The 24,070-nt window shown below is 46.1% G+C and overlaps 2 protein-coding genes across 4 annotated transcripts in view; one reads left to right on the top strand and one right to left on the bottom strand.

Annotated features, from left to right (window-relative positions):
* CDK6 (cyclin dependent kinase 6) overlaps positions 1-11,706 on the bottom strand; it is a 253,918-nt gene extending 242,212 nt beyond the window's left edge. The window contains exons 1-2 of one of the 3 annotated variants that reach the window (XM_043871671.1): positions 11,558-11,706; positions 8,056-8,674 (exon numbers count right to left, since the gene is read on the bottom strand). In XM_043871671.1, coding sequence (XP_043727606.1) covers positions 8,056-8,288 — 233 coding nt within the window. In that variant the 5' untranslated portion in view covers positions 8,289-8,674; positions 11,558-11,706. Of the gene's footprint in view, positions 1-8,055; positions 8,675-8,786; positions 9,112-11,557 lie in introns of those variants that run through there. The other 2 variants (XM_043871672.1, XM_043871670.1) reach the window with 2 other exon arrangements.
* The window catches only part of LOC122674680 (translation initiation factor IF-2-like), a 92,947-nt gene continuing 77,795 nt past the window's right edge, over positions 8,919-24,070 (top strand). Inside the window, exons 1-3 of the mRNA XM_043873205.1 lie at positions 8,919-9,188; positions 9,346-9,447; positions 9,921-11,174. Of these exons, the coding sequence (XP_043729140.1) occupies positions 8,919-9,188; positions 9,346-9,447; positions 9,921-10,556 (1,008 nt within the window). The 3' untranslated portion in view covers positions 10,557-11,174. The remainder of the gene's footprint in view (positions 9,189-9,345; positions 9,448-9,920; positions 11,175-24,070) is intronic.

Below are 24,070 nucleotides of genomic sequence, written 5' to 3' on the forward strand. Positions count from 1 at the left end.
AGTCAATATCACCGTAGGACGCCAGGAGTGAACGCAGACAGAAAACACAAGAAGATCCTATCGAAGTTGAAGTTAGGACTAAAGATTAAAAAAATATAGACAGTCGCAGGGAAAATGTTAAATATCAGTAAGTATTTGAATGTTCTTACTAAATAGCGTGGTGTACAGATACAGTTAAAAGCAATAATCTGCCAGCATTTAGCTCGAGATACTTACTATGTGTGCCTTCACGCTTGCTCAGTCACTTCAGCAGTATCCGTCCCTTTGCGACCCCATGGACTGTGGCCCTCCAGGCTTCTCTGTCCATGTGATTCTCCAGGCAAGAGTACTGGAGTGGGTTGCCATGTCCTCCTCCAGGGGATCTTCCCAACCCAGAGATCGAACCAGATCGATCTCCTGCACTGCAGGCAGATTCCTAACCACTGAACCACCAAGGAAGCCCTACTAATGTTACATGCAACTTTAAAATGATGAAAAGTTCTCATGTGAGGGACTTGTAATTTAGTTTACTCTACTTCATTCAGGAAACATATTGGGCAACTAACATATGGACCCTGTTATTTATGGATATAAAAGATACTTGTCTTCAAGTCAGCAAACAAAATCATTTAACTGAAAATACTTTTCTCATTCAAGGCAATGTTCTCTGATATGCAATGCCCATCAGTCATCCTGTTCTGTTAACACGGGAGATAAACCTGTTTTTGAACCTTAGTTATCTTCAGTTTGTATCTACAACTCATGTAACTGAGGAATAAAATAACGGATTAAAAATCAGACAAATTTTTAATGCATTTACACAACAATTTCTACACAGGTCAAAGAGGGTTGAATCAAGTTAAATCTAAAATCCTTTTCAATGAAAAAAACTCCTGTACTGTGATTCTAATTCTACTGAACTAAAATCCTTTAGGAAGACTAAACAGGACTCAGTAATTAAAATGGCTACTTGAACGACAAAGTAAGTAGTTGTCCAAATTTAGGTAAACTACTAACTGTTTAATAATGATTCCATCTCAAATGGACTTCCAGGCTACTGCTGCACGCACGTGTGTACACACACACAGATTCCTGCCACATGTTTTAAGCTGCCTTTATTTTGTGATACATATAGACAATGGATTATTACTCAGCCATAAAAAGGAACGAATTTGAGTTGGCTGCAGTGAGGTGGATGAGCCTAGAGTCTGTTATACAGAGTGAAGTAAGTCAGAAAGAGAAAAACAAATATTATATATTAATGCATATATATGGAATCTAGACAAAGGGTACTGATAAACCTGCTTGCCTGGAGAATCCCAGGGACGGGAGCCTGCTGGGCTGCCGTCTATGGGGTCACACCAAGTTGGACACGACTGATGTGACTTAGCAGCAGCAGCAAACCTGTTTGCAGGGCAGGAATAGAGATGCAGACGTGCAGAACGGACTTGTGGACACATCGAGGTAAGGACAGGGGGCGATGCGCTGACAGGGCAGCACTGACACATACACACGCCCACGTGTGACACGGCCAGCTGGTGGGAAGCACTGTGCGGCCCAGGGAGCTCAGCCAGGTGCTCTGAGATGACCCGAAGGAGTGGCGGGGGGTGGGAAGGAGCCTCAGGAGGAAGGGGATACATGTACACTTGCGGCTGATCCACGCTGCTGTGTGGCAGAGACCAACACAACATTGGAAAGCAATGATTCTCCAATTAAAAATAATTTAAAAAAAAAAAAGTTCTTGGGACTTTTCTTGTGGTCCAGTGGTTAAGACTCCAAGCTCTCAAGACAAGGGGGCCCAGGTTTGATCCCTTTTCAGGGAACTGGATCCCACATGCTGATAATTAAATTAATATATATATATTTTTAAAAGATGCCTTTATTTCACCTTAATGGGGAGCAGTTACATGAGTAGCTGGTAAAACAAAATCCAGCAGGGCAACACACGGGTGACATTCAGAACAACTGCCCAGTAGCTCTTACAAAACTCCTCCCTCTGACTGCTCACTCGCCTGCCCCAGTAGACTTAGCATCTATAGATGATCAATCAAATGGTAACCTTTATGTAGGCAGGCCTGTCACCAACCACCTGTGTCCATTTTCCATGTGCGTGGAAAAGGCCCCGCTTCCAAACACTACCTTCTTGTACTCCCACCCCTCCTGTACCCAGATTTCATCTCTGCTGTGTTAACACTAGGAAGCTCATGATTAATTTCCTTCCTAAGAAGACTGAGGACTTCTCTGGGGATCTAGGGGTTAAGAATTCGCCTGCCGATGCAGGGGACACAGGTTCGATCCCTGGTCCAGGAAGAGTCCATACGCCACGGAGCAACTTAAGCCTGTGCGCCGTGACTACTGAGTGGGTGCTCTAGAGCCCCTGAGCTATAACTCTGGGAGCCCACATGCCTGGGGCCAGGGTGCCCCAAGAGAGAAGCCACTAGTCAGAAGCCTGCACGCCACAACGAGAGAGGGGTTCCCACTCACCGAAAGGCCTGAGCGCAGTGCTCAAGATCCAGCACAGACAAAAACAAAGAAAATAAACCTTAAAAAAGAAGATGAGAAGTTTATCTGAGCCTCCTGAGAACCAGAAATGGTGTGACTAGTTCAAGAAGCAGGGGCAACACATATTTGCTTAGGAGTCTAGAAGTTGCTATCCTACCTAATTTTCAAGTATTATAGTGTTTATTTCACTAACTCGGTATTAGATGCCAGGGCCACATTATGAAATAGTTCATTCATAAGATGAATACCAAGCATTTAGATTTTTTTTAACTTTTCTTTGTGTCAAATGAATTTAGTATTATTACTTAATTATTTAACTACATTATTTATCCATACTATACCTATTTAAATGATCATAGTTATTACCCAATTTCCTTAAAAGCAGAATTTAATGGATAATCACCACACTTTTTACAGATTTACTTCAGTAAGGCATACTGCAGAACTCAGGAATTTTCCGAGTTGATATGTCATTTATTCCTGGCAAACCATCATCTTTGTCTACATATAGTTCATTTTTTCCAAACTAGAAATGTACTCACTGGAGTTAACTTCTTCCATCAAACAAAAAAATTATTTTAAAACTGCTACTGAGATTTTAGAGCACGTCAACAACTTTCAAATGGCATGACAGGCAAGCTGCTTGACCTCTGGACTTTAGTTTATCTAGAATACCAAAGGGCTGAAAGACCTCCAAAGTGTCTTCCAATCCTATCATTCATGAGTTTCTCATGACACAGTGTGAGTACTGGATGTTTTATTCTTTAAAAACATTCTTAGGAAATCATTAATAGTGAGGCATGATTTTTCTTAATTTACTTTTTTAAAACTTGATTTTTAATTGGAGGACAGTTGCTTTACAATGTTGTGTTGATTTCTGCCATACAACAGTGTGAATCAGCTCTGTGTGTGTGTATGTGTGTGTGTACACCCTCTTGAGCCTTCCTCCCAACCCTCATCCCCTTCTCGGTCGTCACAGGAGGCCAGGTGGTGCTCCCTGTGTTATAGAGTAACTTCCCACTCGCTATCTGTTTTACACAGAGTAATATATATGTTTCAAGGCGACTCTCTCCTTCCTAAGGGTAATTTACTTTTAATAAGGAGTCTGTTTTCACAGATATCCACTTACCTTTGTTCTAAACATAGGAAAATACCCTAAAAGATACTCAAGTTTAAACAGATCTTCCTTTTAGGAGCTACTTTCTCATTGATAGAGAAATTTCTAATAGTTCCATAGTGATAACAGTTGTGTGAAAAGGATACAGCGCAATCCATGGCCACAATTCAGCACTACCAAGTTCTTCTGCGGCAACAAGTATTTATTTATTTATGTGTATTTACTAAATAAGTTCAATAACTTGGAAACTTCTCAAGGAGCTCTCAGAGAATGAAAGACAAAGCTTACTTTTCACATAAAAAAACATTTTAAATTCCTGCTTCTCCTGCCTTCACTGAAACAAGCCCTAATAAACATATTATTCACCCACAAAATAACATTTTATTCAGAAGGATTCCCATAAACTAACCCACCTGAGCATTCATGTTTATGCAGCAACAAATCATATATCTTTCTACTCTGTTAAGAGGTTTTCCTAGAGAAATCACATTTTTATTCTTTTTATGATATTACTGAGATCATTAAAAACAGGAAATGGGAAAACTCTCCTTGAATAATAATCAGTGAGCTATATGCATTTTTCTGGTTTTCTTAAAGCAGTGATTAAATTTGCTAATAGTAATAATTTAACATATTCAAGACATCACCAGTTTACTCACTGAAATACTGTGAGTTTTAGATTACTGAACAAGTACTTGAATTTGAATTACTTCCCCTGCCACCCTAACAGATTTCATCCCTGGAGACACACTGATAGCGCTAACCAGTATCTCTGGAATGACATGATACTCACGTCTCCGGGTTATGGTGACCATATTATTCCTTCAAAACCAGGGAAAATTATTGTTTAAAATCCCCTTGGTTTTTAAACAGTAGGTCCTTCCTAAATCCTTGTTGAGTAAGTGGAGCTCAGATGTTCATATCTATCAATTGCATGTCAATGTTGTCTTACACAGATATCTGTGTATGTCCCTAAGGTGAAATTTAATCCCACCAAAGCATTTGATTCTGATTACTGTTTCAGTTATTTAACTATTCAGTCAGCAAATTCACGGTAACCAAATTATCACAAATATTAGCTGCTCTAAAAAAAAAAAAATGGTTAGGTGAAATATAGCAAAAAGTCAGTGGAAAGAAAGAGAAGTGAATTTTTAAAAAGATCAAAGAATTGCTCATCCCATGACAAGGTTAAGTTCTGTAAATGTAGAGACTTTTTCAACTTGTTCATTGATGTATCCCCAGCTTCTAGCAGTGTCTGGCAAATATTGGGCCCTTGATAAATACTTGGTGAATGGATAGACTGCTGATAAAACAAGTTATTTTATCCACTATGTATACTTAGTTCAGAATGTAAGACGGGATTCATTTGTAGAGTGCAGAAGCTCTAATATAGGTTCATACTGAAGTCTGATTCTGGCAAAGGCTCCCGGATTTAGAATTACTAACTGTAAAATAGAAATAAATTTATATCCCAGACACTGACTGGCTGATCAAGCTTGGGCCTGGGATACATCAAGCCACAGGTAAGCAAGAATTTCAAGTCATTATCCCTGTGCATGCTGGCAGTCCCAGAGCCAGCATTAACAAGACAGCTTTTCAGGCAAATCCATCAAATATCTCAAACTTTAGAAAAACTAATGTGTTTATTATGCTTCTTCAAGCTTTGAGGCTTAACTATCTGTGGGAAGGACCTATAATTATGATCAATTACTTGTGACTTGAAGGCATTTATACAGGCACCTATCTGCCCTTTTAAGAAACCTTTAAAGAATCAGCCACAAGACTGTAAAATGGATCCTCTGGGGCAACAATAAATCACAGGTTTGGGGGCCCGACTCTGACAACTCTCCTTTGGAAGGAAAGAATTTGTCACCTGTCCTTGATTTCCTAATCCTGCCCGAAGAATTATCACCATCATCTAAAATGTGAATTCCTAGTCAAGCTCAGCAAGTCATGGGGACCAGTAATTGCCCCAGGCAGAAGCAGAAGGGAAGAAACAGGAAGGAAACAAATGGAATGGAGATCTGCAGCTCGTGAGGATGACATCATCGATGCTGTTCTCAAGTGTCATTGAACTTCATGGCATATGACTGATGGTCTTTTCTGACAAACTACAGGCTCATTATATTTCGAGTAGCTTTGTGGTTCCGGAGCTTGTAATGTCTGGGCTTGAGTATGATTCGTCCTACAGGAAAGGACAGGTGAACTAATGCCCTACTGGGAACTTTTACCAAGGCAAGCCCCCGGTAGGCCCCTCCCCACCCCACCACCCCCACTGTCAATCTTCTTGAACACAAATAATACTTGGACATCTGAAGCACTCTTAAATTTACAAACTGTTCACATATACACTATCTCAGTTTCTCTTCATGATTCTTAAGAGGTTGATGTCATCTTCACCACTTAACATGTGCAACAGTTTTAGAAAATGATGCCTTTGTCTTTGACATAGCAGTACAATCTCAACTTATCAATGTAATCTCCTAAAATTTCTCAGTACAGAATCCAAGACATGGCTTGGTTAGAAATGTATAAAGACACACCAACGTCAAGAGGATAAAGCAAGAGAATAAGTCGGATTTGCTGGCACAAGGGCAAAAACAACTTCCCTCTGTTATGAGAGTAAATTGTGTGCTTTAGGGAAAGGACGGTGTTACACAGGGGTACCTCTGTAATACCTCTACAATTGGAAGGACATGATTTTATTTACATACATGATCATCACCCTTAACTGGACACTATCCATAGGTAACAGACAAAATAAAACAAGAATTTTGGACTTACAATTCTAGCGGTAGAATTCACCCTTTGGGAAGTGACTGGGTGATTCCGCTGGGAAGATAACTAAGTTGCAGGTACAAATGTACCCTTTGCTTTCCTCTCCAATATCACAAAGACGCCCCAAAAGGGTTTCTGTTGTTTTTCAACAAGAACAAAAAAATACACAGAAGGTTACCTACTGCTTTTATATTTAATCTCATCTTCCTAAATCACGGATTCTTTCAATCCCTCTCTTCTCTATTGGCTAAAATAGAGGTATATTGGGATCCTAGCTTTACAGCCATTTACTACCCTGTTTATGTAGTCATGGTTCTTCGCTGCCTTCTAGCCTGAGTCCTGACTGTGGCAGGAACAAAGCAGCATACAAGTCATCCAGCCTGGGATAAGAGGAGACAAGTTGAAACCTCCCAGGAAGACTCTGTAGACACGTGGGCCCCCTGAGTCTATGGAGGGCTTGGTATTTCAAAGGTCAGTCTTGGGTCTCTCCACTTCGGTGACTAATGTTAAATTGTTTGACTTTTCACAAAAATATTTAGCTATGCTTATTTACATAATCTCATCCACAGCACACATACAGTAGTAGATATGTATTTGTTGAACGGAGCCCCTGGACAGATGAGGAGACAGGAAGAAGACCTCAAGACCTCCTTTCTCCAACTTATTATCTTCGAAGTTGAGAAAGGTAAAATCACACCCTAATTTGTAGAAGTTTCTGGGCATTCCTTTTCAGCTTAAAACTATGCACCTCTGTTTAAAAAAAGAAAAGGATGACACACCACACAATGTCAAACACACAATGGGGAAATTCCAGGATCACTAAGAAAACACCATTATCCAAAGTCACACACACTTTGGTTTAATACTGGTTCCCACACAAGAGACACTGTAAAAGCTGCTGCCTCCCCACCCGCCAGCACAGCCCACCGAGGAGAATCCTGGGCAGGACATTTGCAATCTAAATATTCTATAACCTGGACTGACTGCCTGGAGAAGGAGCCTAAGGACTATGCCCTCTTAGACACACAAAATAATACGAACAGGTAACATATTTGGAAGACATTTTAAAAATGACACAAACTGGGCGTCGGCACTGAAGTCCTTCATCAGGAATCCTTATCATTATGCAATGTTAGCGAAAAGAAACTGTAGGTGTAATTGACAAAATTATTCTCAAGTGTTTCTGCACTTTAAAACCTCATTTATACGAGGCTCTGGCAGAAGACTTTTTTCCCCTACTAATTACCACCATACCCTGTTACCTCTCATTCATTCTCAAAAACTCCCCCAATGGCCAAGAAAACTACGCGGGGGCCTGGGGGGCTGGGCGCCCGTCTCAGGTTGCCTTGTTCTGTCCCCTAAAAGACACCCATCTTTCCGGACCCCTTTCAGGAAGAACCGGGAGGAAAACACTTAGAACTGGCACAGCGGCGGGGAAGGCTGCGCAGGTCATATTTTCTGACTGGTCTTTTTGCTCGCTGTCTGGCAAGGTCGCCAGCTCTGGCTCGGGGCTCTGTCGACAAAACTCACTCTCACTCCGTAAGGTCGACGGATGGCGCCCTGCCTCCCCCGCCGCCCCCCCGCCCTCCCGCACGCGCAGCATCCTCGTGGGGCCGGGGATCCCAGGCCCTCCCCCAGCGCACGGCCCCCGACGGCACGGGCGCCGATCCACCGCTCACCTGACCACGTTGGGGTGCTCGAAGGTCTCCAGGTGCCTCAGCACCGCCACCTCGCGGATGGTGGAGAGCGGCATGCCCTCCTCGCCAGTCTGCACTCGCACGCGTTTCAGCGCCACGAAACGGCCTCCGTTCTTCAGGTCCCGGGCCTTGAACACCTTCCCGTAGGCGCCCTCCCCGATCTCCGCCACGCACTCATACTGCTGGTCGGCACGGCTCAGGCCGTCCTTCTCCATGCCGCCCGGACGCCGCCCGGCGCGGTGCCGCTGGGGCGGGCGGGGGGCGCGCTCGGCTCGCTGGTGGCCGCCGCTCGCCTCCTCCCGGACTCCCCGGCGGACTCCCTCGCGCCCCGGAGCTCGGTCTCGCTCTCTCTCAGCCCCCCCCCCGCCGACTACCGCGCTCGGGCGCTCGGACTCTCGCGGCCGCTGGGGCTGGATGGAGCGACCTCCCCGCGGGCGGGCGCAACCCTGGTGCCGCCGCTGCGAAACTCCGCCTGCTGAGTCGCCGAGGAGCGAGCCGATCCCTCCTCTTCCCTCCCCGAAGCGCAGTCCTCTGCAGTCACCGAGGCGATTACATAGTCTCAGTCTCAGCCCGAGCGCGTCTCAGTCCACGGTCATTCCACCTAAAAGAGGAGACGGGAGGACAAGAAGAAAGTGTAATCAGACATCCCAGGCGCCTTCTCCGGGGTTCCTACCGGGACCCCTCCTCCTCCTCTACGCAGTCCCCATCGCTACCCTCTGCGAGCTCCTGCCCTCTCCCAGGCCGCTTAATCCTTCCTGGTTCCTCCGAGAAAAACGAAGTTACTTTTCTTTCCCTGCAGAGCTGGAGCCGTCTTCGTGCGGAGAGGTTGCAGGGGCCCCTCGGGGATGAGCGCCGGGCGCGGGACGCAGTGGAACGAGAGGGGGCGTGCCAAGCAGCCCAGAGTGTGCCGGGAGCGCGGGGGAGGGGAGGCGCCGGGCACGTCAATGTCACGGCTTAATATTTCCCTGTATTATTGTGTTGCGCTGCTACCCTCCCTGCCTGCCGGGCCTGGACGTCAGGGGACAGGGGCTCCATGGGTGCCGTGGGGGCGTTCTGGGGTCGTGCGCAGCCCGCTGTGGAGAGACCTCGGGTCCGCCCGAGTGCGGCCGCAGAATGTGGGTGGGGGCTCCCAGGACCTTTGTAACCCGATGCTGGGAGTGTGCGAGGAGGGGTGGTCAGACATCTGCTCGGAAATTGCTTCCTTTCTACTTTCAGTTTTTCTACGAGGAGACATTTAAAGACGACACACAAATGGTCTTTTTAGGGTAAAAGAGTCTGGGTTGGAAACGGAATCCTTCCTCTGACTTGGGAAGACCTCCCTGGTGGAAACCCATCAGATCCGAGAGGGCGGGAGCTCCCGCTCCTCTGGAGTGGGTGAGCGATGCCTCCCCCTGCGGTGTGGCGGGGCGGCGGGGGGGTGAGCGGGTGAAGTCTCCTGCCGAACCCTAAGAATGGGATAAAGAGGTGCTTGCCGCAGTTCAGCTGGTCGTCTCCTTGGAGAACTTCAGAAGCAAGGCGGCATAATCGTGACTCGCCTTGAATTTTTCAACCGATTGCAACCTGAGCGAAACAAGCCTCCCCTTAAAAAGGGTGAGGGGTGGGGGGAGTAAAGGCTGCCTCCAGGGGAAAGCGAAAAGGGGTTGCGCCCCCGAGGCCGGGACTCGCGAACCTTTCCCCACTCTCAGGGTTGTTCCCGAAGTAGGTAGCAGAGGTGGTTGCTCCACTCCCCTTTCAGCTTAAGGTCGGGTCCGAACAGCAGCCAGGGGCCCCCGGAGCCCACCCCCCCCCCCACACACACACACAACAAAGCGGGGGGGGGGGGTTCGCACTCTTCTTTCCCATTCAAGCTGCAATCCAGGACCCAGAGGACCTCCGCTCCACCAACACTGTGGCCTCTGCCGGACATTCGCCGCTCCGACTGCGTGTCCGAAATTCCCGGAGCTCCTCGGAATTACCTGCCCCGCAACCTCTGGCTCGCTCGCCTTCCGCCAGGAATTAAAGATACAGACTGCGCGACCCCCGCGGTCTGCGGGCGGAGGGGACCGCAGAGAGCACCGGGCTCCTCACACTCTCTCCATTCAGAATTCTCCTTAAAAGGTGAAGGCCAGTCCTGGGGGGGGGGGGGGGCCGAGGAACGAGCCCCCCAAGCCGAGGACCCAGCGGTCGGAGCCAGGCCGAGGGCCACACAGGTAGCGGAGGAGCCGCGGCGAGCGCGCCGCCCGCCCCCTCCCGCGGGCCCCCTCCGCGCCCCAGTCCTGCCCGCCGCCCGGCGGCGAAGGAAGCGGCGGGGACGTCCCACCCCCGCAGGGAGCTGCGCCCGCCGCCCCCGCCCGGCCCCGCACCGCCCGCCCGGCTCTCCCCCCCTCGCTCCCCGGACTGTCGGCTCCGGCGGAGAGAAACGGGAGCAGCCGTGCCTCCCCCCCGCCCCGTCCACTTTTTTTGTTGTTGTTGTTGCTTTCCCACGCTGGCTGAATGTGACTTGACCCCATTTCAAAAAGTTTGACAGAGTGCTTCAACATTTCCGCATTCCTCCGCGACTACAAAGGCTGCAGCCGCCTCCTTCTGCTTTCTGTCTCTGCTCTCTGTCTTCACACTCAATGAAATCCTTCATGTGCCTCTCCCGAAGCCTGCCAAGCACCCCAAGGGTCGCCACCAGCGCGGCGACCAGAGGCCGCCCCGGGGACCACGACTCCCGCGTGTGTGCACACGCAGATGCGCCCACGTGCACAGTGACGGGCGCGGGGCTCGGGCCCGGAGGTGTTCACCCCGGGGGCGTGCGTTTTAACGTCGATATTTTAAATTAGGAAAGTAAACTGGGAAACTAAAGCAAGCGTCCATCCTTGCGGGGGGACTCCCAGCCTGGGCACTGGCCGCCGGCGTGCACTCCTCTCTTAAGTGCAGAACACGCCCGCGGGGGCTGCCAGCAAGAAGTCTGCGTTAACATTTATCTCGTGGTGGGGAAGGTGGAGCTCACACCCGCACCTCGGCGAGATGGAGGGGGAGCTTTCGTGGGGAAATAAATACAAGGCACCGAAACACATTCTCTCCCGCGTGAGGTCCCCAGAAGCAGTGCATTTTAAACCCTGAGTGTAAATTGCTCGGTGACTTTCCCAGTGGAGCCTGAGTTCCGTTTGAAAAACTGGATAAGAAGTGTTTGTGTGGGTGTTTGTGCGCAAGGCTGTGTGGGAGCCACAGGAGCTCGGCGTTGGGGGGAGTCCCTCGTGTGGGATGTTCCCCTCTAGTCAGATTAGGAGAAACTCCTGTAGCTCCCCCGAAACTGGCCCCTGTAACCACCCCGCCTCGGACCGTAAGGGGTTAACCAAAGCCGATTCCGAGAACCCCCCGCGCCCCCCCCCCCCGGCCCAGTCACCCCCACCCACCCCCGCCTCCGACCCCGGCCAAGCCCCCAAGTCTTCCCCGAGGACCCCCCCCCCGCCCCACCCCGCACCCTGCCGCCCACCCACCGGGGCGCACAGCGCCTCACCTGAGGGGCCCGGCCGCGGCGGGCCTCGCGAGGGGGCTGCGGGGACCGGTCGACCTTCGCACGTGTCCGCCGCGGCGCGGAGCAGGTAACCCGGCTCGAGGAAGGAGTTAGCGGCGCTCGCTCGGGCGAGGGGGTGGGCACTGCGGCGGAGGGCGGAGGGACGGCGGAGGGCGCCGCCCGCGCGGCGCGCTGGGGGCGGACGGGGGCCGCGGGGCTCCGGCCGGGGCTCGGGGCCCGAGCCGGGGAGGCGGCGGCGGCGGGGGCCCTGGGGGCCGGCGGCCCGCGACCCTCCCGGCGGCCGGGTGGGGGGCTCGCCGCTCAGTGGCCGGCGAGTGTGCAAATTAAAGCCTTCCGGAGAGGGGGCAGGCGGCCGAGCCCCGGCTGTGCTCTGAGCCTCCGGCTCCCCGGCTCTCCGCTCCGAGTGGGGGGCGAGAAAGAGGGGGGAGCTAAATGAAAATTTCCGGCGTTCGCTGCAACTGGAGTGGGGCGACTAAAATGAGAGGCGTGAGAGGGAGAGTGGGATGTGTGGTCTGCAGTCGGCTGAGTTACCAAACCCAGGGTCGCCCCGAGTTGGGGTTTTTGACAGAGCGAGGCGGGCGGGGGGTTTCAGCAGTCAGTGGGGTAGACGGATGGGGAAAACACAACGACCAACAATAATCATGAGGGGCCGGTGGGGGTGGTAAATACTAACACTTTCCAAGAAACTGAAAAATCAGACCAAAAAAAGAACTTTATTAAAAAAAAAAAATTGGCAGGACGCCTTGCAGAAAAGAAAATACTAATCTGTCCAAGCACTTTTCACTTTCAGCATGAGCTACATTTGTTTTGTTTTCCTTCGCTTCCTTTCGGCCTCACAAAGCCCTATCTTTTCCTTTTGGACAGAGGATATGATTTGGAAATTGTCTGGCACTCTTGTGGTTAACGATCTACTTGAAGGGGCTGGCCGGTTCACAGTTATTAAGTGATTAGTAACTGCTGAGGGTTCACTAAGGTATTTCTGTGGAGGTAAAAAGCCTAAAATTGACTTTAAATAACAGAACAGCAAGATAATAGACACACGCACACACACACAAAGAGGAGAGAACACGATTCGATGGGTGCTGAGTTTAAATGCATTACTGAACTTCTGAAATTTGAAACTTTGTAAGAATGTATACTTTACCTGCTGAGAAAACCTGAATATTTCAGGTGCAAATGAGATTTTGGAGAAAAAGAAAAGACTTCTAGACTTTCTACAATGAAGTAAAATAAAACTTAAAATGACTATTTATTTTGAAAGAATTCAGTATTATCCAAAATCTCTATCTGTAAAATACTTGAAACCCTTTGAAATATCTTTATGCAAACCCTAAAAAAATGTTATTTATTTCAGGACTCTGTGTAAAAATTAAAACCCAGAAAAATTCTGTTTGAATGAAAAATACTACCTCTATAAATCTTTTGACATTTTGAATTAAACTATGTTGCTAATTTCACAGTAGATCAAAATTTTGCTTTATAAAATTGGTTCTGTAGTATAATGTGAAGTAACAGGTTAGGTAAATAAAAATTGTTGCATTTCCATTAGCAAATATTTTGCAAGGCATTATAATAATTTATTCTTAAAAAATAAAAAATGAATAATTGTGTTTTTGATGCTTAAGATAGTTCATAAAATACATTTTTTTGTGTTTAGAAGCATATCTTCTAAAATGAAATCCAATTTCTGAACAAAATTTATACTTGTAAAGATAGCTACAATCTCATATACTTTACAAACTTAAGAAAACAAAGTGTTGGAATTTGTATTTCTATAAAATATTGGATCACTACAAATCACTAATTAGACTTTAAACCAGAGACACAAATGGGAATCCTCCATTTTGATAATTGCTCACACTATCAATGTTTTTTAAAACAAGATTTATTTGTTGGTAATTAACACATTTATGTAACTCAGAAATAATTGTCAAGAAATAGTCATAGGAACCAGCAAATGATTGTAAGAATTTGAGTAAATAATTTGTTAAAAAATATTAAGCTGTAAATATCTTTTAAATTAACAGAAAAATATCTTTTCTACACTGGGTTGCATTTTTCATTACTGAATTGGATAACAACCATAGATGAATTAGAAACTCCAAGATTTAGCTTACTAGATCACTTGGGCAATGTCAAAAACAATGAAACTTTATTTAATTACATACATTAATACTGAGTGTTACCTCTCTATGTCATCTGCTTTCTCTGATACTGTTAATTTGTCATGTTCACTCTCCTTGGTTATGGTTCATACAAACTCCAGGTTGGTTAAAGCTTCAGATCAGGAAGTTTTACAATGGATTGTATAAAATTAGTAAATACCAGATTGTTTTTGTTTATGGATACCTTCCTTTGTGGGTAACAGGTTATCATAACAAAATTTGTGCCAAGTTTACAAACTGTGAACAAAATTCCGACTCCTTTGTTTAGGAGTCCTCCATGAATGAGTACATCATTCCAGAATAATTATTTGTACCAGTATTTCACACTACATCTCAGATATTCTAAAGTTGCAAATCACCTTAGTTTTTTAAAAATTGGAATTCATGGATTTCCAGATAAGCTACTGTAGCTTACCCTACAGTTTTTCTGAGTGTCACATAAGAGATACATTCCCTGTGTGAACATTTTATACCAAATATCTGGAAGTTTTTGTTTTTCCTAAAATAAAAATGAAAATTTTAATTCTGGTCCATACTTTTATAACATGTTTAAGAAATGAGAAATGTGTTTAAAATTAGTAATTGTATAATGTACATCTAATTCTAAATGATCTCTGATTTATATTAGCCATTTGAGTTTATAAAGTACATTTTCAAGAAGCTCAGAAATGAAGTTTTATTAGAATCTACTCTACAATAGGTTTAATTAGAGGTCATATAAATTTAAATTTTTGTCTACAAAGTTCTGTTTATCATCTTGATTAAAAAAAAAAAAACTTCTTTGGTTTAATAACTTTGAAATTAGTTACCCTCAATTTTACCTTGAGTTATATGTGTATATGAACATTACCTTTATTAAGTAATTACCACAAAAAATGTTATTTCAACAGAAAAGGCATAATATAATTCAGTGCATTTGAATGCATTTTCTCCCCTCCCTTAGGCATTTCTAAGCTGGTTTTTTTTTTTTTTTTTGGATGGTTGGCCTTTAAAATATAATATTGAAAATCTGCTAAATATCTTGGAAAAAGTCAACTGTACCACAAAATTTTTCAATTGTAAATTTTTGGACTTTAAGTTCAACCTTCTAAATAAATTGCTTCCTGTCAATTTGGAAATGATCTGGATTCTTCTCTTCCTGCTGTTGCATGATCTAGTGCACTGCATTTGAACAGTGGGACTTGAAACGGTTTTGATACTGCCATGACAAAAAAAAAAATGAACTAGTAGCTTATAAAATTTAAGGAGAAAAGCCAAATAATATTATCTATTGAAAACATTCCATTTTCATGGAATGAAATTACAATTATCCCCATGCAACATGTCAGCACTATGTTCATATCTGTATAATTGTCATCATCTTTTCAATTTTTTCCCTTTTGATAGACACTCCTATCTTCTGTTCCCTTTGTGTGCGAGTGTGAATACCTTTATGTCTTGGCATATTGTTATGACTCGTTTGAAACATGTTCTTAAGATTCTTTCATCAACTACATTAGAATTCTGAACTATCAGAAAAATAACTATGGAAATACACTTACAAAGATGGTGACAGTCACACTGAAATACCTCCATTTACTTTTCCTTTTATAGTGTCCTGTACTATTTAGTGACTTCCTACATTTCTCTTCCAAGAGAGTACTTGTATTTCAGCTGCACACGTGGCCTAACAGTTGTGTCGTCATAGCTGCCTGTGGTTGAGCTAAAAGGTGTATACATGTTTCAGATAGATTGTTCAGATGAAGCAGTGTAGGTCCAACACAATGAAGGTGAATGATGATAAAGTGGGATCCAGGAGATAGGAAGAAGGAGAGAGAAGGTCACTGGGGAGAACCTCCTGTGAATGGCTTGGTAGTAGGGATATGTGAAGAAGGCACATGCTAAGGTCCCGGGGCCAAGAGATGTTCCTCAGTGCTCTAAGTATAGCATGTCCAGACAACTGATTCTTTCCGAATGAACAGCATTCTGTGTCTCTCCTATTATGCAGTGAATGAGACTGCATAGTGTATTGGTCCATATTCATGTAACTCTCTTATGTTGTCTCATGATGGATTTCCCCTGAAAATAACATAGAATGGAATTCTTGGCAGAATTCTCTGAATGTCTAGAAGAAAGTATGTAATAGCATAGCTCTGTGGGTCAAACATTTTACCATGAATTGAAGAGAGGATCCAATTTTTAATGCCCACTTTAATTTTGTTCAAGGTTTCGCAAAGGTTTGTATCCCGGATATCTAGCACAGTAACTGGCAAGTATTTGGGGTCCAATAAATGTTTGTCAATGGGAAAGTTGACTTTGTATCCTTTATTCCTTCCTCTTTGGGTACAATTGGTTGATTTCCTTCAGAGGGATGTATCAGGATTATTTTTTAAATATAATCCAACCAAAATTTAAGGATCAGTTTGCTGACTTCAGGACCCTAGAAATGAATCTCTTCTGTCTTCTGCTCCATTTCCTTTTAGCCCTCTTCACTAAATTCTACAGTCCCTTTAGGGCCCAGCTCTTCCTTAAAACCCGGGAGAGTCCCTCAGCCGAACCTCTCTGCTCTAACTCCTAGAGCCCATCTGCTTCTTACCTTCCTCAAAGCTTGGTGCCCTGCTCTCCTCCACCAGAGCTCCCCGAGAACGTCACTGTGCCCAGCGCCCTTCCACAACGTCCCAGCCCCCGGCGGCGCCATCTGGCCGTAGTAGGTGGTCAACGAAGGCGGCATTGGCGCGTTACTGGGGCAGACAGGCACAGAGCAGCCTGGGGTCGTGGGGCATAGTGAGGGTAACGTCTCACAGTGGAGGGTGGTGGTCCACTTTTCCTAAACGGGAAAGAACAAGGAAGAACAAGGGCATCCGGCTACTTTGTGTGGGTTTCTTAGGGTTTCTCTTGCGTTGCAGAGATTAGTCATTGACAACATTTCTGTCTAAAAGAAAACACGTTCACATAAATTTCTAAATTTGTCTGAAAGACGAATTCTAAAATCTTAACAGAAAGAAACTGTGTTTAGAGAATTGTCTCTATTCTCTAACCCTAAAAATCCCAATTATTCTTCTCTGAAAAGAACCAACACTAAAACTCCGAGGTAAGTTAGATACTGTAGAGTCCAGAACCTGGAAAGAATACTCATTTTATTTGCCAATATCCTTAGTGTCCATATATCCTAAAGGGCAGAACCCTTGATTTCTGAGTCAGGAGTCTCTGTTTGATTCCTGGCTCTCCCTCTCTCAGCAAGGTTCTCTGTACCCTCAGGAACAGATATTTAACCTTGCTGACCCTCGGTATCTGTGCCTATCAAATGGGTTTGCTAATTAATCATTCAGGAAGATGTTAGGAAAATAGTTTGGAGAGAAGCAGTAAAGAGTTTTACCTTCACAGGAGAAGATACAGAGTATCATGGAGGCTGCGGGTCCACGTGGAATTTATGATGAAATTGCCTACAAACTACCTGCGTGACTTTGGGTGACTCAGCGAAGGCCCTGGGCCTTAAGGTCCTTGTCCGTAAAAGAGATGATGAGACTGGACGGTTTGTATGGCAGCTGCACCTCGAAAGTGCTGTAGTCCAGTCCAGCATGCCAAGCCTGGCACCATCATGATACATCCGTTTTTTTATAAATGCCCTAAATTAGAGTGGTGACAGAAGTCGGGATTCTGACATTAGCACCCCAGAGAGGGGTCTGGACTTCAAATGTGAGTTACTGGGATCTCTGCAACTTAACTCTCTGGATTTTCAAGACTGAATAGAAATGAGGACTTCAGAAAAACATTAGGGGAATTCACTAGCGTTTTCCTTAGAAACGGGGAGGGAGGAGCCAGGTTTTAATTTTTTTGGCTGAAACTAAATATGATGAGTGAATGAATCAACCCTCATTAATAAACTTTGATCAATAAATTATAATAGTACATATTGAACTAGGATACTCAAGATTAGAAATCTTGGATGAAAACAAATTCTTCAAAGATATCATGAAAAAAAAAAGCTATCATGAATCCTAACTTTGGGAGATGTGACATATCTGTAAAGTACTGTAAACATCAGGGGCCGCTGGCCCCCTGGGAGGCAGTGCAAAGTGGGGGGCCGGAGGGTTAAAAGCAGTACGCAGTGAATCTGAGGGGCTCCAGTGGAAACCAGAAATTCCGAGAGCTATTGATCCAAAGCCATTATGATAACGTGCAGAGAAAAGCAGACTCTGTGCTTTTGTTTTCTACCATATCAGCCCATGTGTGTGGTTTTAAGGTCCTCCCTAGAGGCACAGGATAAAAAACGTTTAGGCAGTTGGAACCAGAGAGTCCTGGGTTAGCAGCCTGGCTCCACCACGTGGCCCTGGACTAGGTTCTTAAACATTCAGATCTCCGGTTTCCCTCACTCATAAAGTAGGGATGCTATCTTCCGCCACAGTAGGTTGGTGTGAGAACTAAGGAAATGCATTTAGCAGACCCTTAACCAGTAGTAGGACACAGTCAGTATCTCTTTCGTGAAAGCAGGTTTCCTAGTCTTTCCGTTTTTATGGACAGCTAACCCTTTGACTGACAGGTCATTCTTTTTAACTGGATTGAAACATCTACCTGTTGCAGAAGGAGCAACCTGAAACAGAGCAGACCTCAAATGACAGTGGACTTGAACGAAACCACGGCTATCTCTGGGCATGTGGGGAACAGAAGAGCAGGTGGGGTGTCTCTCCTGAGGCCGCTCCGTCTTGTCCAGATCTCATCCCAGGGCTGCTCCATCTCCTCGGTCTGTTGCTCACTGTCCTCCGCACTCTTCCCTACAAGCGGCTCTGTTCTTCCTTTCCCCACTGCTTTGGTGTGGCGGCACCTCGTTCTGCCCCTTCAGTCTGTACCCCAGATTTGCTGACACTTGTCTCCAGAGCCCTGGGCTTGGCTGCCCCCCTCAAGAGCGCCCCTGTTGCTCATGCCTCTGCAGGCGCTGGCTCCTACTTCTCTGGTTCGCAGAGCTGACTGCTGTTAGCCTGTCCTCCTCTCCACCTCCTCACTCCGCTCCGACCTGCTCTTCTTGGCTTAGCAGAAGCTGCCTTAGATGACACTGCGTTCCCCACCCCATGTGCTCTCCGTAGAAACTCTTGAGGGGAACTACGCTGTCGCCCCTGCCCTTGTCTTTAAGGAATTTTTATTTTGGACTGTGCTGTGTCTGTTGCTGCACGGGCGTTCTCTAGTTGCCACGAGCCGGGGCTGCTGGCCGTGGCCGAGCTCGGGCTCCGCGCGGAGCACAGGCTCTGGAGCGCGCGGGCTTTAGTGCTTGTGGCGCACTTCCTCCATCAGGTGTGAGGTCTCCCGGGACCAAGGATCGAATCTGTGTCCCCTCCACTGGCAGGCAGATTCTCATCCACTGTGTCACCAGGGAAGTCCTCCCCTGCCCTTTTCAATTTTTGTTTTATTTTTTGAACTTCCCAGCGGTATCGCCTCAGCTTCCTGTCCTTTGATACCCCAGGGCTTCCTTGTGGGCCATTTTCCACACAGCTTTCACCTCCTTACCATCAGAGAGATGCACCCCCAGTTCCTGGAGTTCTGTTCTGTCTCCTACTGAGGTCCCCCCGGGATGACGAGACTCCTTCAGTGTGGGATCTGCAGTTTTTATGGCTTCATCTCTAAATCCGGGCCCCGAGGAGGGAGCCACAGGTACTGGCTGGAGGAAAGCTACGGGATCACAGGAAACACGGGGCGGCAAGGGGTCTTCATCTGAGTGCAGACTGCACTGTGGAGCACCAGGCTCCCTGTCCCCTCCGCTCTGGCTTCCACACAGTCTTCTTTAAGAGTGATCTCTGAAGCAGGGGACGTAAAGGTCTCCTCCTGGGGGCTGCACCATCCCCACCTCCCCTGACACGGGAAAACACAGACTGGCTGATACAAAGCTCATGAAGCTGCGTTGATCTGACCTGTGGGCTCATGGTGGTCAGGGAGAGCCATGAGATCCAGGCAGGGACGCTGAAGCTTGATTTCTGGGCAAAACACAAAACTGATTTAAGATTTTCTTGAGCAGAGAACGTTGCTCTTGGAGCAGTGATAGCATAAAAGTTGTGTGCTTGGGTACTAGCAGGGTTAAGAGGCTGAAATCAGGGAGGCCAAGCTCCTGCCAGCGGTGAAAAGACCAAGATGATAGGAATGGATATATATAGACAGAGAATGGCTATAAGAGAGAATTCAGAGGAAATATCAAACAGGATTTGGTTAATAACAAGATAAGCAGAATTATGGGAAGAGTTAACATGTATATAGCCTGCCAGGATAGCTCAGGCACTGTATATAAATTAACCCATTTAAACTCCCTCATTATCTCCATTTTGTAGACAATGAAATGGAGGCACAGGACGAAACTTCTAACCAGGCTTTGCGTTCAGGGTATCAAAATAATTAATAATAATAACAGTGGTAATAATATAGTCTATAATAGATAAAAAGAAAAATAGCAAAATGAGATGGCCTGAAGTTTTTTTAAGATTTTTTTGATGTGGACTATTTCTTTTTTGTTCAAGGGATGCTTTTATTTATTTATTTAAAAATTTATTTATTTAACTGGAGGCTAATTACTTTACAATATTGTGGTGGTTTTTGCCGTACATCAACATGAATCAGCCATTGGTGCACGTGTGTCCCACCACCATGAAGCCTCCTCCCTCCCCACCCCACCCCTCTGGGTTGTCCCAGAGCACCGACTTTGAGTACCCTGCTTCATGTGTTGAACTTGCACTGGTCATCTGTTTTACATATGGTAATATACATGTTTCAATGCTATTCTCTCATATCGTCCCACCCTTGCCTTCTCCCACATAGTACAAAAGTCTGTTCTTTACATCTGTGTCTCTTTTGCTGTCTTGCATATAGGGTTGTCATTATCATCTTTCTAAATTCCATATGTATGCATTAATATATTGTATTGATGTTTTGCTTTCTGGCTTACTTCACTCTGTATAATAGCCTCCAGTTTCATCCACCTCATTTGAGCTGACTCCAATGCATTCTTTTTAACAGCTGAGTAGTATTCCATTGTGTATATGTACCACAGCTTTCTTATCCATTCATCGGCCGATGGATGTCTGGGTTACTTCCATGCCCCAGCTATTGTAAACAGTGCTGCGATGAACACTGGGGTACACGTGTCTCTTTCAATTCTGGTTTCCTCAGTGTGTATGCCCAGCAGTGGGATTGCTGGTCAAATGGCAGTTCTATTTCCAGTTTTTTCTTTTTTAAGATTTTTTTTGATGTGGACTGTTTTTAAAGTTATCGAATTTGTTACAATACTTCTTCTGTTTTATGTTTTGGGTTTTTTGGCCATGAGGCATGTGGAATCTTGGCTCTCCGACCAGGGACTGAACCCATACCCCCTGCATTGGAAGGGAAGTCGCCTTGGTGAAGGTTTAGGGTTTCCACTTTGGAATCTGAGATGACAGACAAATGAAAATACCCCGTGGCCCCATGGAGCACAGAGCCTTTCCCCTCTGCCTGCCTGTGAGCTAAGTCGTGTGTGACTCTGCGACCCTGTGGTCGGCAGCCCACCAGGCTCCTCTGTCCATGGGATTCTCCAGGCAAGAATGCTGGAGTGGGTTGCCATGCCCTCCTCCAGGGGAGCTTCCTGTCCCAGGGATCAAACTCAGGTCTCTTACATCTCCTGCAATAGCAGGCAGGTTCTTTTCTATTCGGGCTACCTGGGAAGCCCCTTTTGGCTAGTTCCACCTTAAAATACACCCAGATCCACCATCCTGCAGTTTCCCAGGGCTGTTTTCAAATGATTCTGCTATTTTTCCCCCTTTGCCATCTGCGGGGCCAGTTTCACGAGTTACATAGAAGAGCCCCGTGCTGGGTAGAATGCTCTGCTGTGGCCGCTGTAGTAATTTTTGAGCACGGTGTCTACATGTCCGTTTGGACTGAGCCTGCGAATTTTGTAGAAGGCCTGCCTTTGCGCTGGAACATCTGGGATGGACGTTCGGGGTGCGGGCATTCCCTCCTCTGCTCAGGCCTCCTTCACCTTCACGGGGCGTGTGCTCCTCTCACTGCTTCTGTGAAACTGTTCTTTCCCATATCATCACTGACACCATCAGTGCCAGTTTTTTCTCAGTTAGGCTCAGCACTTATCACATGCTCATTTTCATCTTTTCCAAAAATTCTCTCCTGCCTTAGCTGTCACAGGCCATGACTTCTGCCACTTCTTGATTTGATGTTCTTTTATTTGTACAATGTGAGAGTTGGACCATAAAGAAGGCTGAGCAATGAAGAAATAATGTTTTTGAACTGTGGAGCTGGAGAAGACTCTTGAGAGTCCCTTGGACAGCAAGAAGATCAAACTAGTCAATCCTAAAGGAAATCAACCCAAAATTGGGTTGGAATTTGGAAGGACTGATGCTGAAGCTGAAGCTCCAATACTTTGGCCACCCTATGCAAAGAGGTAACTCACTGGAAAAGACCCTGATGCTGGGAAAGATTGAGGGCAGGAGGAGAAGGGGACGACAGAGGATGAGATGGCTGGTTGGCATCACCGATTTGATGGACATGGATTTGGGTGGACTCCGGGAGTTGGTGATGGACAGGGAGGCCTGGCATGCTGCGATTCATGGGGTCGCAAAGAGTCGGACACGACTGAGCAACTGAACTGAACTGAGCTGTACTCTGGTCACCTGATGTGAGGAGCCCACTCACAGGAAAAGACCCTGATGCTGGGAAAGATTGAAGGCAAAAGGAGACGAGGGCAGCAGAAGATGAGATGGCATCCCTGACTCAATGGACGTGAATTTGAGCAAACTCTGGGAGACAGTGAAGGACGGGGAGGCCCAGCGTGCTGCAGTCCATGGGGTCGCAGTCAGACACGACTCAGTGACCGAACAGCAACAACAATGCTTTGCACCACCAGCTCTTCCTCTGGGTCCTGCCCCACGTCTGGAGGTATCTTCTAAGACTCAGCAATCATGGGTTGGACTGTTCCTCTGCAAGTTCACTGGCTCCCATTTAACCTATCAGAACATCCCCTGTGGTATGCATATAAAAATGGATTTCCATCATCCTTTTCTTGATAGTTGTCACTGCCTGGACCCTAGCCACAAACCCAACCTGATTCACTCTCTTTTTCTATACCTGTTCTTAATATTTCTGTCTGTTGACTTCATAACTCTTCAAATTTATGATCTCTTCTTACTCTGTTGGTCTTCACTTTTGATATCTCTACTCAACCACTAGTCCATCGTAGGGTAGGTATTCCCCAGTTACAAGTATTTTAGGCCACTCTGGGAAATTCTTGGCTTAATCCAGCCCTGTTCCCTGCCCTTTCATCTTGACCAGGTGCTAGAAGGTGATGTTCCTGCTGAGTCTGTCTTAGCTCTGTTAATGTCCTCTCCCTTCCCTCTGCACATTTAACCCTGAAGCTGAACAAGCCTGACACTGAACTCTGGACCGCAGAGCCACCACAGCCAACCTGCTCTGGTCCATGAGTGTGTTTGCCAAATCACCAGCTTTCAAGACAGCCCACCTGCCTAGGCAGTGCTACTGTATGTCCCTAGTCCATTCTTGATCTTGGTTTCCCAAAGATTATTTCCTATTTTCTGTCTTCTCAGATCTCCAGCACTTTCTTCCCATTCTCATTTCATGATGCCCTACTTTTGATTTTACTGAGAAAATAGAAGAAATGAAGGGAGAAATCCACCCACTTGCACGCTTGCCCCTCTTGGACTGCTTCCTTTGCTGTCTCCAGCACCCCGCTCTCTTGCTTTTCTTCTCTCATGGGCACACCTATTTACCCGTTGGTCATTTTCCTTCTTCCAAGCCTCTAGGTTGGTATATCGTCAGTTTGGGCTGCTACAACAAAAATACCGTAAGTTGGGCGGTGTGGGCAACACACATTTATTTCTCGTAGTCCTAGAGGCTGGGAGGCACATCAGGGTGCCACCATGACGACCCTCTGCCTGGCTTATGGACAGTCATCTCCTCACAGGGCAGAGAGCGGAGACTCTTCTTATAAGGGCACCAATCCCCTTATGAGGGCTCCACCCTTATGATCTAATTACTTCCCAGCAACCACCATCTCCACACACCACCACACTGGGGATTAGGGTTACAATGTATAAATTTGGGGAGGACACAAACATGGAGACCATATGATGTGTTTTAAGGGTTAATCCTTATACCTCCTTTCCCTGCTCTTCAATCTCACTCTCTGAGTAACGTCATCTAGTGCCATGACTTTAAATAAATATCATGGCATACTAATCCTCCAAGATTTATACCTTCACCTGGATACTCCTTTTGAATTCCAGATATATATATATATATCTGCCTACATGATATTTGATGCATGTGTGTGTGTATATGCTAGGTCGCTGCAGTCATGTCCGACTCTGTGACC

This window comes from Cervus elaphus, chromosome 18, assembly GCF_910594005.1.
Source record: "Cervus elaphus chromosome 18, mCerEla1.1, whole genome shotgun sequence".
Lineage (NCBI taxonomy): Eukaryota > Metazoa > Chordata > Mammalia > Artiodactyla > Cervidae > Cervus > Cervus elaphus.